This window comes from Polypterus senegalus, chromosome 14, assembly GCF_016835505.1.
Source record: "Polypterus senegalus isolate Bchr_013 chromosome 14, ASM1683550v1, whole genome shotgun sequence".
Lineage (NCBI taxonomy): Eukaryota > Metazoa > Chordata > Cladistia > Polypteriformes > Polypteridae > Polypterus > Polypterus senegalus.
In genome coordinates, this window is record NC_053167.1 from 116,115,295 (window position 1) to 116,130,382 (window position 15,088).

Here is a 15,088-nt window from a genome sequence, read left to right on the forward strand (position 1 = left end):
GAAAAAGATGTCATCTTTAAGGCAGCATATGTTGCTCTAAAATCTCAATGTACTTTTGTGCATTAGTGCTGCCATCACAGAAGTATAAATGGGTTTTACCAAAGCATACTGACATAACCCCCTACCATGACAGACCCTGGCATTTGGACTTGTTGCTAATAAGAGTTTGGATGGTCCTTTTTGTCTAGTCATGGCAAGGTAATGATTAAAGCTCTTGGTTACATTTTGGAACACCTGGATATTTTCCCAGGAGGAGCTGGAAGGTGTAGCTGGGAATATGGAAGGCTGGGCTGACCTGCTTGGCCTACTGACACTGTGACCCTCACCAGGAAAAGCAATCTGAGAAAATGAGGTGAGATGAAAAAGAAAACCCAAAATAGCTGATCAAATAAGTATTCACCACCTTTAATATGACACTGGTGCAGTCAATTGGCTTTAGAAGTCACAAAATTAGTTCAATGAAGATCATAATAAATACAGATGTGAAATCCACTACAATTCAATGTTGTTTAAATATAAACTGTAAAAGCTTCCAAGAGGGTGATTACTTTTCATAGACATCATTGTTTTAGCAACATAATAGTGGAAAGTTAAAATTACCAACATTAAATGTGAGCCATTGCAAGTACTGGAAGCACACAAGGGAGAAAATACTTTGTGGTTGAGTATAAGGAAACAAAACTATGAAGGTTAAAAATGTCCAGTTCTTCAAAACAGATAAAGAAAAACTGCCATCTCCTGAGCTTCGAGGCCTGTTTTATATGATGTATGGAGCTGAGACATGGGCAGTAAATGGAGCACAGGAGAAGAAGTTAGATGTGGCAGAAATGAGAAATTTGAGGTTGATGTGTGGAGTTACAGAAAAGGAGAGAATATGAAATGAGGCAAGCAGAGGTACCACAAAAGTGGGAAAGACATCTAAGAAAGTACACGAAAGTAGGTGGAAGTAGTATGGACATATGATGAGGAAATATAATGAATATGTGGGTCAAAGAGTGATGGAAATGAAAGGGAAAGAGAAAGCAAGGGAGGCCAAAGCAGAAGTAAAGGAGAAGTAAGAAGAAGGTGCAGGACTTGACTGTCAAGAAGGTACAGGACTGAGCTGTTTGGAGAAGACTGATCAAGCACATTGACCCCACAAAGAAGATAAAGAGGAAGAACAAGAAGAAGAGGCTTTTAAAGGTTTTGTAATCCATCAGTTATTGAACCCACTTAAGGCAAATCAGATTAATGGGGTGCCAAAACCTACCCTATCAGCACTAGGCATAACATAGTAAGCCAACTCTGGAAGGGGCATTCCAGATTCGGGAGTTAATCCAACTTCCATGGCTTTGGAAAACCTTGAGTGAGGAGCCCACCCATATACAGGGAGAACATGCAATCTCCAAACTGAGAGAGACCAGGCTGGTATTCAAACCTAGAAATCTGGAGTTAATGGCAGAAATATTAATCCCCACTATGCTGTGCCACTTTTAATCCAAAGTGTTTAAGTAAAGCAAATGCATTTATAGCCAAAATGAATTAAAATTAGGAAAGTGTAAGAAAAGAAACACAAAAAAAGCTTCTTGTAAAGCAGCAGTGAGCACTTTCCACCCACGTACCCAGTGTACATATTCTCATTTCAAGTGGAACCTTCATGCTTGATTATTGTTCGTTGTTGTAAGGGACACTCGGATTACTAACACCTAATGGTGTTTTCTGTTAATTATAACTACTTATCATACAAATGATTTAAAACTGTAATATAAAATGCAGTTAAATAAAAAAACACAATAAACCTAAACAGTAATGTGATTTTCATTAAAGATATTTTCTCTCATTTTAATTAAAAGTGAATGTCCCAAGGAATAATTCAAATGAAATGTTTTTGTTATGCTTTGGTGGCGGATGTTTGAGTGCTGCTGATAAAATGAGCAATTTCCTTCCTATTGATTTTTTTAATGGATTCTCTAAATAAATTAAAAATAGACAAAAAAACAAATGTATTCTTCCACCTCCTATAAATCTTTCACAATGTCATTTTAGTATATTTTCAGATATTGCTTGCATGACGAATCTTTGGTAAACAGTTTGAAGCATTGAGCTTTGCCTATATTGTGATTTCACTTGGAACACCGAAGAGAAGCTTGCCACTTTGGATCAGCTCAATATGCAATCACTTCTTATGCATTATTTATTTCAGTAACTGAGTCAGTTTTTCAGTGTTTCTTGTTGGTGAAACTTTTCTTTGCTGTAAACAGCAGATCATAAAATTCTTGGCCAATCTGGGATTTTACAAAGGTGCCTCCAATTATACCTTTATTATATGTTACTTATTTAGTACCATAAAACATCAAAAATATCCATCCCTCAATTTATTGAACCCATTTAGTCCACTTGTAGGTCAATCATTATGCCCTCACCAGGTGGAAAAGTGAAAAGTCAGTATGTAAAATTTAAGAATCCTGTATAAAGCAATTGACCCAAAGCAAAGCGGCAGTGCAATACAAAGCTGATGCTGCAAGACTGACATCGCTGGCCCCCTGGAGATATGAAGAAGTGAGGACTTTACCTTATACTTTACTCAGTGTGATCTGATAAGTAAGGTTTTGTTTCTTTGGTCATTTCTCTATGTGTAAGTGTTTAAATAATATACAAATATATACAGTACATTTAATGTAATTTATGGTACAGTGGATTCAGAAAGTATTCAGACTCTGTCACTTTTCTACACATTTTATTGTGTTGTACATTTTTCGTTAAATGTATTCATGTGCCATTTTTGCCAATTAATCCACTCTCTATAACAGGACGAAGTGAAAATATGTTTTCAGAAAGATTTGCAAATGTATTAAAAATCAAAAACTAAAACCTCTCATTCACATAAGTATTTGGTACTTTGCAGAAGCACCTTTGACAGCAATTCCAGCTTCAGGTCTTCTTGGGTACAGCTCTACAAGCTTAGCACACCTGCATTTATACCAACAGCAATTTGCCTGCATGATGCCTCACTGTGACTGTAACTGCTAAGTCAGAAGTTTTCTTTCTTTTCAAAATATTCTTACTTTTTAGTCACTCTGGTGGGTGTTCAGATCATACTGTGTGTGTGTCAGTCAGTCATCGTCCAACCCGCTATATCCTAACACACGGTCACGGGGGCCTGCTGGAGCCAATCCCAGCCAGCACAGGGTGCAAGGCAGGAACAAACACCGGGCAGGGCGCCAGCCCACCACCGCAGGGCACACATGTGTGTGTGTGTATATATACTGTGAACTTGGACCCGGACACAGACAGACGGACATCTCTGTTTCCACCACACACTGTTTATTTACAACAATATTTACAATAATCACGTGCACAAACCCCAGTGCCTCCAGCACCGATTCCCCCAATGTCCAGGCCACACAATCCTGTGCCTCTTTTCCTCCTGGCCGCCTCCAGTCCTCACTCCAGCTCCGTCCTCTTCCACCCGACTTCCACTAATGACCGGAGGGAGGCAGCCCTTTTTATAGGAACCCGGATGGGCTCCAGCTGCTTCCCGGCAATCTCCCGCGGACACACCCCCGTGTGGCGGAAGTGCCGGCTGCACACCCGGAAGCCGTCCGGGTGTCCCCTGTCGTCTTCCCCCCGGCACTTCCTGGTGTGGCAGAAGTGCCGGGCTCCCGGGATAATAAGGCACTGGGGCGCTGCCTGGCGGTGGCCACGGGCCCCTACAGGGCTGGGCTTCCAAGCCCTCTACCCGAGGCCTCCAGTATAACCAGGACGGACGCCCCCTTTTGGTCTGGAGGAGGCACAAGCCCTCCTCTGGTCCTCCTAGGCGTCCCGGCTGGGCTCCAGCTCCGGCCGGGGACCACACGGGATATACCGGCATCGGGGCGCCGCCTGGCGGTGGCCACGGGTTCCTATAGGGCTGGGCTTCCAAGCCCTTTACCCGAGGCCCCCAACATAACCAGGACGGATGCCCCCTCGCGGTCTGGAGGAGGCACAAGCCCTCCTCTCGTCCACCTGGGCGTCCTGGCTGGGGACCACAATACTTATTTATCTATCTATTTATGTATTTATTTATTTAAGGAGGTTCTGTAAAAAGCAAAATTTCCCTCTGGGGACAAGTAATGTTCTTTCTATCTGTCTATTTTGGCAGTTTATCCCAACCCTTCTGTATGATTCTCACAAGTTCCATTAGACTGGATGGGAAGTATCTGTAAATTTCTATCTTCAGGTCTCTGTGCAGATGTTATATGGGGTTTAAATCTAGTCTTTGGCTGGGCCATCAGGGACTCATCTCGAGGCCACCCCAACATTGTTGTGGTTGTATGCTTAAGTTCGTTATTGTGATGAAAGTTAAACTTTCACCCCAGTCTGAGGTTGCATGCACACTGGAGCAGGTTTTCTTCAAGGAGCCCTCTGTATTTGGCCGCATTCATCCTCTTCTCAGTTCTGACCTCTTCTCAGTCTCCCTGTCTGTGCTGCCAAGATGTAAACCCATGGCATGATGTTGCTTTCACCATGCTTCGCTGCAGGGATTTTATTAGGCAGTTGATGAGAGGTGCCTGGTTTTTAAAAGTCATTGTGCTTGGAAGTCTACCTAAAGAGATCAATTCAGAATCCTTTCCTTCATGCTCATATGCCTTTTATTCAAGAGTGGCTTATGTCATACTTGTCTGATTGATGGAGTTCTACTTAGATTGTCATCTTTCCAACAGGTTCTCCCATCTTAGCAGATGGCTTCTGAAGCTCTGAAGAGTGACAATTGGGTTCTTGGTTACCTCCCTGTACATTTCAGTTTTTGATTTTTATAAAATTTCCAAATGTTTCAGAAAAAATGTTTTCACTTTGTCATTATGGGTTAGTGAGTGTAGATTGGTTGGTATAAATGGTAAATGTATCCACTTAAAATAAGATCTATAACATAATAAAGTGTGCTGAAGGTGAAGGGGTCTGAATCCTTTCTGAATCCACTGTATTTGTTGTTTGCCAAAGGTATATTTTCTTCTGTCACTAATATCTGGAAGACAAGCATTTAAGAATGTCATCATACTATGTATTCATGATGATAAACTTGGGGTTGACACTATTTATTACTTCACCAGTCATCCTCTCTGTCTGCATAGTTCTACATGATGCATGCCCTAAAGTTTCGTAATCAAGCTTTCCTCTTCAACTGTTTGACTGCAGTCCAAAATGTGGCACATGCCCTGAAGCTTTGTAATCAAGAAGAAACACAAGCCTGTTTGAGTTAAAATTCTCATCTTGTGAGAGATCATGTTCTCTGGAAGAGCGACAATTGAAACTATAGTTTTCCTGGTATAGACAGATTTAACATATGAGATACTGTCTCACAAATGACACTAAATAAAATGATCCCCTTCAGCTCATGGAAAGCTGAAGCTTACCCAAGTTGCATGGCACACAGAGGTACACAATCACGATCACAGGTGTAAAGCAATTTATCTGTATCTGCAGTAGCTGTAAAATGGCCTAATCTAAGAAAATGGAGTCAATGTTATCATCACATTAGAAATGACTCTATTTGTTATATACTTACATTTAACAAAAACATATTTTTATGAATCCTGCCTGGGCCTTCTCTGAGCCCTAAAATTAAGCTACCGTATATACTCATGTATAAATCAGGTCTTGGAACCCGAAAAATCGATCATAAAATCAGACCCCGACTTGTACACACGTTCAAAAATGTGGCACTTAAATTTTTCTTTTTAATGTCTTTTTGCCTCCTCAAATCTCACACCAGTTTCTCAGACACATGAATTTTGTTGCAGCAGTGCAGTTACCAATTTCTTTCACCACTTCAACGACTTTTAATTTAAAACCAGCCTTATATTTTCTTCTGATCGAACACTCCATCATAGATAAGGGATGCTCTTACAATAAAGGTGTATGAGGGTGTGAGATACAAACAACACAAATCAGTGCAAACATTGCTTTGGAATAGTTTGGGTATTACCGTGTGGTTACATAGGCACAATAGAGAGAAAGAGAGAGAGGTTAGGATCACACGCTGATACAGCACATTGCCACACCCAAATAGAAGAAAATGGCAGAGTGCTCCGTGGTTACTCTCTCAGGTGGGCGTTAGCATATCATAATTCCTTGTACCAATAACATGAGTTTTTGCATTTGACATATACAAGCGACATTATAAAATGCTAGAAATTATACTGTAAAATCAGGTCCCGACTTATCCGCGGGAGAACTTATGTACTGTATACTAACTTGTATATGCGGTAATCCCCAAACTCTGAATTAGGCTTCAGTCTTCACACGCTAGAAAGGGGAAAAACCTAAAGACCACTTAGATATACAAAAGTGTGACTGTTTAATTCCTGGAATGGCCATACAGTATCATCCATGTGCCTCTAATCTGGACAGATGAACAGAAACAGTAGCGGTTTGAAGCTGCTACTGATCTTTCTGCAGATTAACACATTTAACAGGATTATTATGTACTGTATGACAAAACATGGTGTTTCCAGTACTACCCTAAAACATGACAGCAAAGCGTTGAGTGGAAAACACAGAGTTCACCATGGATGAAAAAAAAAAAATACACAAGCATGCTCTTGAACTGTGAGCGTGATGTGCATGCTGGACTCTGCAGTGTTGTCATCCTAATAATATCAAAATCATTTATGTATTTTTAGAAAAGATGAAAATGAAGAAGAGCAAAATAAGAATAATCATTTTTGAAGCTCTTAAGTGGTACAGTAAATAATTATAATATTTATGTTACTTTTTTCAGTGTAGTTTAAAATATCACTTATTTAAAACCTAGTTGTGCAACAGCTGCTAGAAAATCAAAGCAAGTCTGAAGTATGATTCATTGAAACTAGGTGATATTGAGTTGTTTACTTCAGAAAAGCAACAAACGCCTCATGGTATTCTGTATATATTGTCACAAGAATAGTCCAAAAATTTCAAAAGGTTTGGGACAGCCACCCATATATCGTACCCTGGCTGCAAATGGGAATTCGTATTGAGTTCTTTATAGGTTTAAATCCAAAAAAGAACTGACTTAGGAAAAGAAATATGCCGGCTTTAAAGGCCAAGGCAGGAAGTGATGTCATCGGGAGCGGAACCGGAAGTGATGTTGTCGGGATTGGGGTGACATCATCAGTGGCACTGGTACCGGAAGTGATGTCATCAAAGGTGCCAGGACCTTCCTGGATTTCCTGTGGATGGTCTGCAGAGGATTGAGAGAGAAATTCAGTGCAGCTCGCCACCCTCTGGTCTGGCGTGGTACTTCTATTATTCAGGCCCTTTAGCTGCCTCCCAGTCGCACATACGGTATACTATATGTACCTCTCTATTGGAATTTTCTAACTCTCTTCTTTTGCAGATTTAATGGAGGCCTTCTTCCAATGGCTCTATTCAGATCTCCCCTCAAGTGTTCAATGGGATTTTGGTGAGGACTCATTGCAGGTCAATTCAAAACAGTCCTTGTTTTGAAACCATTTCTGAGTGCTTTTTGAAGTGTGCTTTTCGTCATTGTCTTGCTGAAGACCCGTGACCTTTGACAGAGACCAAGCTTTATGACACTAGGTTCTACTTTCCTTTCCAAACTTCCTTAGTTATTGTTGGTTTTCATGATACGCAGCCCAATTTTGAGACACCCAGTGCCACAGGCGACAAAGCAACTTCACAACTCATCTGTGATCCATCCACCTCCATTTGATAGTAGAGATACTCTTTATTTCTTTGAAGGTTTCATTTTTTTTTCTGTAAACATAAAGATGGTGTGCATTAGTGAAAAGCTCTAATAAGGTCTCAATTGTGCAGATTATATTCTCTGAGGGGCCCACCCTGCATAGAGTTTGCATGTTCTCCCCATGTCTGTGTGGGCTTCCTCCGGGTACTCCGGTTTCCTCCCACAGTCCAAAGACATGCAGGTTAGGTGCATTGGCGATCCTAAATTGTGCTGGGTGTGTGTGTGTGTGCGCGCCATGCCCAGGGTTTGTTTCCTGCCTTGCACCCTGTGTTGGCTGGGAATGGCTCCACCAGACCCCCCATGACCCTGTAGTTAGGATTTAGCAGGTTGGATAATAGATGAATGGATATTCTCTGAGAAGGATTTTGGCTTGTTCAGGTGTGTTTTGGTGAATTCCACTTTTTTTTTTTATGTCTATGTGTCAGACGTGGGGTTCTCCTGCACCTCCTACCAATGAGCTTCATTGAGAGTTTCATTGAGATGGCGACAAATAGAGAAGATGACACTGTTGTACCTTGTGTATGAAGGTCAGCTTGGATATGCTGATCGAATTTCTTACTCTGGCAGGCTACAGAAAGGACATTGCAGTGCAGAAAAATGTCCAGAGAGGAGTGATTACAGGACTGCAGGGGGAGGAAACATTAAAAGAGATGATCCTTGTACGTTTAAGCAAAATAAGATTAAGAGGAGACATGACTGAAGAGTTTAAAATTATGAAAGGAATTAGTACAGTGGATCGAGGCTGTTAGTATAAAATGAGGTCATCAAGAATGGAAACGTGTTAAGGGTACATTTTGCACAAACATTAGGAAGTTTTTCTTCACACAGAGAACCACAGACACATGAAATAAAGTAGTGTGGTAGAGTGTTGGACCTTCAAAAGTCAAGATGCTATTTTGGAAAAATTAGGTGGACTGTATTGGAGAGCATTGTTTGGCTGAATCACCTGTTCTCATCAAAATATTTCTAATGTTTTTAACTGTTAAATTACCAGTTTGAGAACTTTAAACATTTGAGGGTACACTGGCAATTTTGTTTTTAATGAGTGGTATTTGCATTTTTTAAAATACCCAACCCAAGGACACTGTTGGAAACTTGTTAAGGGTTAATTTTGCACAAACATTAGGAAGTTTGTTTTTACACAGTGAACCATAGACACTTGGAATACATGACCAAGTAGTGTAGTGGACATTTGAACTTTATGGATTTTCAAAACTTGACTTGTTATTTTGGAAGACTTATGTGGATAGGACTGGTCAGCTTTGTTGGGCTCAATGGCCTGTTCTCGTCTAGATTGTTCTAATCTTCAATCATGAAATCCTTCACTACAATCTTTCAACAATTTTTCACTTCTGTCCACATTTAGGAAGGTTGGCTACAGTGCCATGGAACTTAAACTTCTTTATAATGTCGCCTACTGTGGACAGAGGAACCTGAAGAGCTCTTGAGATGGACTCATAACTGTGCAATTATTTCTATTACCTCTTCAGACATTACTTTTCTGTCTTTTTTTCGTTAGGAGTGTTGTACACACGGGCAAAGCACAAGTCACATCACATTTTCTCTATTTAAACTGGTAGAATATGTGAGTTTTAAATTGGCAACACCTGTAACTTGTCACAGGTGATTTGGAATACCAATTACAGTGTGATTACCTGCTTGAAATCCAATTATCTCTTACAACCTCTAAAAAGTGCCAATAATTTTGTCAATACCCTTTTTGGGGTTCTGTGTAAAATAAAATCAGATCTGACTTGCTTCTCTTAGGTTGTTTGTATTCTTCCAAAGCAAATAAATGAAATACACATACAGTATTAATTCCAGTCATTTGGTAATGTCTTACATTCTGTGGAAGAACTGGTGCACTATCTGAAAAAACTACGGCATTGCCAATATTTTTCACCATAACTGTACATAAGTTGCTACTGTAGGTTATTTTCACTTCATAATTTAATTAATTAATTATTTTAATCTAGTCATATAATTTCATTCTTTTTTTCTCATTTTTTGTTGTAGTCACAGATTTCAGTTAGTGTGGATGACTGTGAAGACACCAAAGAAACTAAGGATCACGTCAGCTACCGAAACAACCATCGCAACTCAACATCCAGCGACCAATCAGATAGGCCATTGCTAAGAAAGAAAAGCATGCAGTGGGCAAAGCGGCTGAGCAGAAAGGTGCCAAAACACTCAAGCAAAGCTACTGAGAAAATAAGCCACCAGAGAATGAACCTCTGCAAGAGATCAGAAAGGCAAGAATTAGCTGAGCTTGTTAAAAATAGAATGAAGAATCTCGGTCTCTCCACCTCTGACTATGGTAAGGATGAGAGCCTACTGCTTGATGAGACATGTAATTAAAGGTATATAGTGTACAATAAATCAGCATTTTAGAATAATTCCAGTGATTATGAACATGGTGGTGAATTCTCCAAATGTCCAACAGCGCTGCAACTAAAATTTGTGGTTATTATAGAAAGATAGCACTAGCCATATTATGAGCACTCACATACATTAACAGCTCAGGAGAAAATGTGGAATGTTCTAAATAAACCAGCTGAAACCATGCAATGCTTTCCCACACATTTAAAGGTGTTTCCTGAATGTGTCAAGCCTAATGCTATAACACAATTTATTTTTAACTTTCATAAACGTTAATTTTAAAATATCATTTACATCAATGCTCATATGACAGAATCAAATTAATGCAGAAAAACAATTATGACCTTTTAGCAATTATGAAATAATATCACAAATCATCACTCAGTCCCACATGTGCTTTTTTTAACCTTCTCTTTCATCAACTTGAAGATGTGATGATGAGAGGAAGAAAGAGGAGAAGAATAAGAGTACTTGATTAAACTTCTCATGGTGGCTATACAGTTATTAATACAGGAAAATGTGGCCAATACAAAATATACAATGTGTTGTGAATTCTGTTGGCTCTGTAATGCTCGGTAATTGTGACTTTATTTATATTCTTACACATATTTAACATGTTTAATTTGTTTTTACCTAGATGTATTGAATGATCATCAGAACACTCTTTCCTATATTTTAATTAATCCTTCACCAGACACAAGACTGGAGCTGAATGATATTATGTAAGTAAGGCCTAAAATTACATTATTTTTGTCACAGTAATGAGCAAAGGACTATTTCATCTGCTACTGGGGGATGAATGGTGGCACAGTGGTTCGAACAGCTTCACTGTTCCTGGAATCTTTATTCAATTATCAAATTCTCAGCTTTAAATTAGCCATAGAACTATGTGTTATAATGGGCTCCTTTCACATTCTCATTTAATTAGTATGAATATAGCCAAAGGTGTCAGATTATGATCCAAATGTAAAAGAACTGACCAATTTAAATTGCCAAACTAAATATCTACTGCAATGAACTGTCATTCCTTCCATGGCTGGTTCCTGGCTACAACAGATGCTGCCATGATAGTCTCCTGATTTAATGAAATTAGTACATTAGACAGTTTTTGACAAGAACAAACCATTGAGTCCAACAAGCGTGTCCATCCTGTTCACCTAGATTGTCCAAAATAATATCAATCCGAGATTTCAAGGTCCCTAAAGTCATACTGTCTGCCACACTACTTTGTAACATTTTCCATGTATCTATGTTTCTCTGTGTAAAGAAAAACTTTCTAACATTTGTATGAAATGTACTCTTACCCTTACTTCTTGAACTCAAGTAACAGCCTAGATCATTGCACTAATTCCTTTCATTATTTTAAATATGCCAGCCTATAGTCCCAGATCAGCCCAGTCGCTCTTCTCTGGACTCCTCTAGTGCTGCTCTGTCTTTTTGGTGGTCCAGAGCCCAATCATGACATATAACTTAGCTTTCTGTTTGTTTTTTTAGTGGCTTCTGTACACTGTCTTGATGTAGATAGTGATGGGTCCACTATGACTCCTAGGTCCTTCTGATAAGGGGCACTTTCAAGTTTTAGTCCTTCCATTGCATATTCAAATCTAACATTCTTTTTTGTGTGTGTAATACCTTTAATTTACTTACATTCAAATGAAACATGAATGTACCATAAATGGGCCCATTGACTGTACTGCCTTCTCGTCCTTGGCTACTTGATCCTACCTTTGACATGAAGAAACTCACAGACTTAGTCTTGCAACGGACTGGTGTCACTCTAAATTGGGGTAGGACCCGTAATAAATTCATAACCCATCAATTCTTGGTTCCACCCTTTCATCTAAAACAGGAGATGTTGTATTTGTTAAAAGATGGATGACTTTTAAATGTCTCTCTAATGTATCCTTTAGTTAAAAAAGGGGTGGGCTGACAAAGGCTGGCTTGCCTTACACCTAAACTTGCTAGAATACGCTCCTGCTTTAGTCAGGTTGGAAACTACATATGTTCTGCAATAGGCATGTCTATAGAGTACTTCTACTACAGTTCAATCCACCATATCATTTGTTGCTTGGAATGGTTATAATGGAATTAGTTATCATAAACCAGAAAATGTAGCATGTGCTTTGATTCATCTGACATTCCAGTCATGGTTGATTTTATAGTGAAATTAGCAAATCTAAATCACCCATTTGAACATGTGCTGCAGTAAAATTTCATTCAATCCATCAGTGGTTTCTGCCGTTCGCTATCACAGTAAGATTTAATTGCTACAAAAAGAGACTTTTCAATCAGTTATGTGATTTCTGAAGTGAACTGGAGCATGGTCCATGGCTCTCTCCCAACTTAAAACCTCTGCTGCCAGGATTGCCTTCTGCAGCAATGAAACTAGCAGCTTTTTGAGTGTTTTCTGAAAAAGACTAACATCCCATCTGAGGCTGATCCTTATGTAGGCTGTAAATGAAAAGGTGACTTAATGACAATTGAGTGTGCCTTGTAGTGGCCAGGTGTCCTGCCCATAGATGGTTTTCATCCAATGTTTCTGTTTTGGCTTGTTATAATGAAACTGGGGACTCAGAATTGGCCCTCCAATAGTCCTTTGCATTTGATGTTGCTAGGATAGGTTCTAGTAGTAATGAAATAAACAGCATCAAAGGAGGAGTCTTTTCATATTTCCTATCGAAAATGGTTAACCTTGTATGTATGTATTGTGCCTATGTGACCACACGGTAATACCTGAACTATTCCGAAGCGACGTTTGCACTGTTTTGTGTTTTTTGTATCTCATACCCTCATACACTTTTATCGTAAGAGCATCCCTTATCTACAATGGAGCGTTCGATCAGAAGAAAATATGAAGCTGGTTTTAAGTTAAAAGTCATTGAAGTGGCAAAAGAAATTGGTAACTGCACTGCTGCAACAAAATTCGATGTGTCTGAGAAACTGATGTGAGATTGGAGGTGGCAAGAAGATGTAAAAAAAAAAGAAAAATTTAAGTGTCGTATTTTTGAATGGGCGTATAAGTCAGGGTCTGATTTTATGATCGATTTTTTGGGTTTCAAGACCCGACTTATACATTAGTATATACGGTAGATGGTTAGAATTGATGAGCCTTATTGTTCTGAATGGCCTGTTTGAGTCCAAATTTTTCTAATGTTCTAATATTTCCAGCTTTTCTTCATGTTCTGCCTTCATCAGCCACATCTCACTACCATAGAGCATCCTATTCCTCATAGAACATTCACAAAAATATTCATAAAGGCATTTTTAGAACTTACTCAATTGTTTTTTTTACAGTGAACAGTGTCTGTTTTTCAGAGGAATAGTAATTCAATGAGATGCAGCGTTTGTTACATTTATCATTGCATGAATATTAGCAGGTTTACATTTATTAAGGTAGGAAATGCCAGTATAACAGATGGACTGCAAAAATGGTGCAGCATCCTGAGCAGGGAAGAGAATGCCAACCATCCCAGTTAGGTTGCTTCAAAATAACATTAAGCCAAGAGAGGAGAGGGAAAGTGGCAGACTGCCTCTCATGTGCATGTTATTCCCCAGTGCACTGGGTGGCAGCAAAGGAGTTGTAGTTTTTTAAGGCTGTCCTATGGGTTTCTATGATTGCTGCCAGGGATTGATGGAAGGAGGCCCTCCTGTCCCAAGAAACCTAGAAGTGCTTCATGGAGACAGTGGTTTGGCACTGGAAGAATTCATGGATTGGATTTAAAAAGGAGCCCTCCATGTCACCAAGGAAATCAGAGTTGAGAGAGGATGATGAGGACAAAGCTTGTCCTGGAGGACTAGAGAAAGTAAGAAAACAGAAAAAAGACAGTCTTCTTTATTTTCAGAAGAAGAAGCCTGTGAAATGTATTCTGTGAAAATAGATGGTTATTTTAACCTGGGACTGTCATTATGTTGTTGTATCTGGGGTTTGGGGGTCTGTCATACTCCATAGTGGCCACATGGCCAAATATCCATCCATCCATTATCCAACCCGCTATATCCTAACTACAGGGTCACAGGGGTCTGCAGGAGCCAATCCCAGCCAACACAGGGCGCAAGGCAGGAAACAAACCCTGGGCAGGGCGCCAACCCACCGCAGGGCACTCACACGCACACATACACACACACACACCAACCTGCAGGTCTTTGGACTGTGGATGGCAACCGGAATACCCAGAGGAAACCCATGCAGACACGGGGAGAACATGCAAACTCCACACAGGGAGGACCCAGGAAACGAACCCAGGTCTCCCTACTGTGAGGCAGTAGCACTACCACTGCACCACCGTGCCGCCCATGACCAAATATACGAAAATATATTTTTAACAAAGTATTTTTGTGGAAATTGGTAATTAGCAGATACTAAGCAGTAATGGTTCAGATAATTTCTTTAAATTGTCTTTTGTTTTTCAGCTATCTGATTAGACCGGACCCTTTGGCATTTGTTTCAAAGGAAACAGGCAGCAGGAAAAGCAGCTTTGGGAATAATGCAGGAGATGCTAAAGATGAAACCCAACTTTGAACTTTTTCATAAATCCGACATATTGGCCTTCAAGTATTACAGGACTGAAACTTTTTTACTTTCTTTTGAGTATAACACCCTTTCAGCTGACATGATAGATGGTGTCATACAGTAAATGTGTATTTGTGATCTTTGTCTGGTGATACAGGTCATTAGACCTGTATTTATGTAATACGAGTAATCCCCCATCTTGATTTTTAGGCATTACTGTCCCCAATGCCATTTGTTTAAAATGAGAAAATAAATAAAGAGATGGATACTTTGAGTGAAAATATTTTTTTTAAGCAGAAATAAAAAAGCTGATTCAACAGTAACATCATTGTGAAATAAACAGTAATGTTGGATTGCCTTTATTTACAATTGTATGTGAAACTGCACAGATGTGTAACACAATGGCATACTGTTTAACAGTTTTGGAGAGCACTGCAGTGGGATTATGAAAAAACTTCCGAAGAAGCTGAACTGAATTAATGCACATAAAGATT

General features: G+C 39.5%; 1 protein-coding gene across 4 annotated transcripts in view; it reads left to right on the forward strand.

The window, feature by feature from the left end:
- kcnt2 (potassium channel, subfamily T, member 2) overlaps positions 1-14,887 on the forward strand; it is a 368,106-nt gene extending 353,219 nt beyond the window's left edge. For all 4 annotated transcript variants that reach the window (XM_039735377.1, XM_039735379.1, XM_039735378.1 and 1 more), the window contains 3 exons: positions 9,722-10,022; positions 10,722-10,806; positions 14,495-14,887. In XM_039735377.1, coding sequence (XP_039591311.1) covers positions 9,722-10,022; positions 10,722-10,806; positions 14,495-14,603 — 495 coding nt within the window. In that variant the 3' untranslated portion in view covers positions 14,604-14,887. The remainder of the gene's footprint in view (positions 1-9,721; positions 10,023-10,721; positions 10,807-14,494) is intronic.
- Positions 14,888-15,088: the final 201 nt, after the last annotated feature.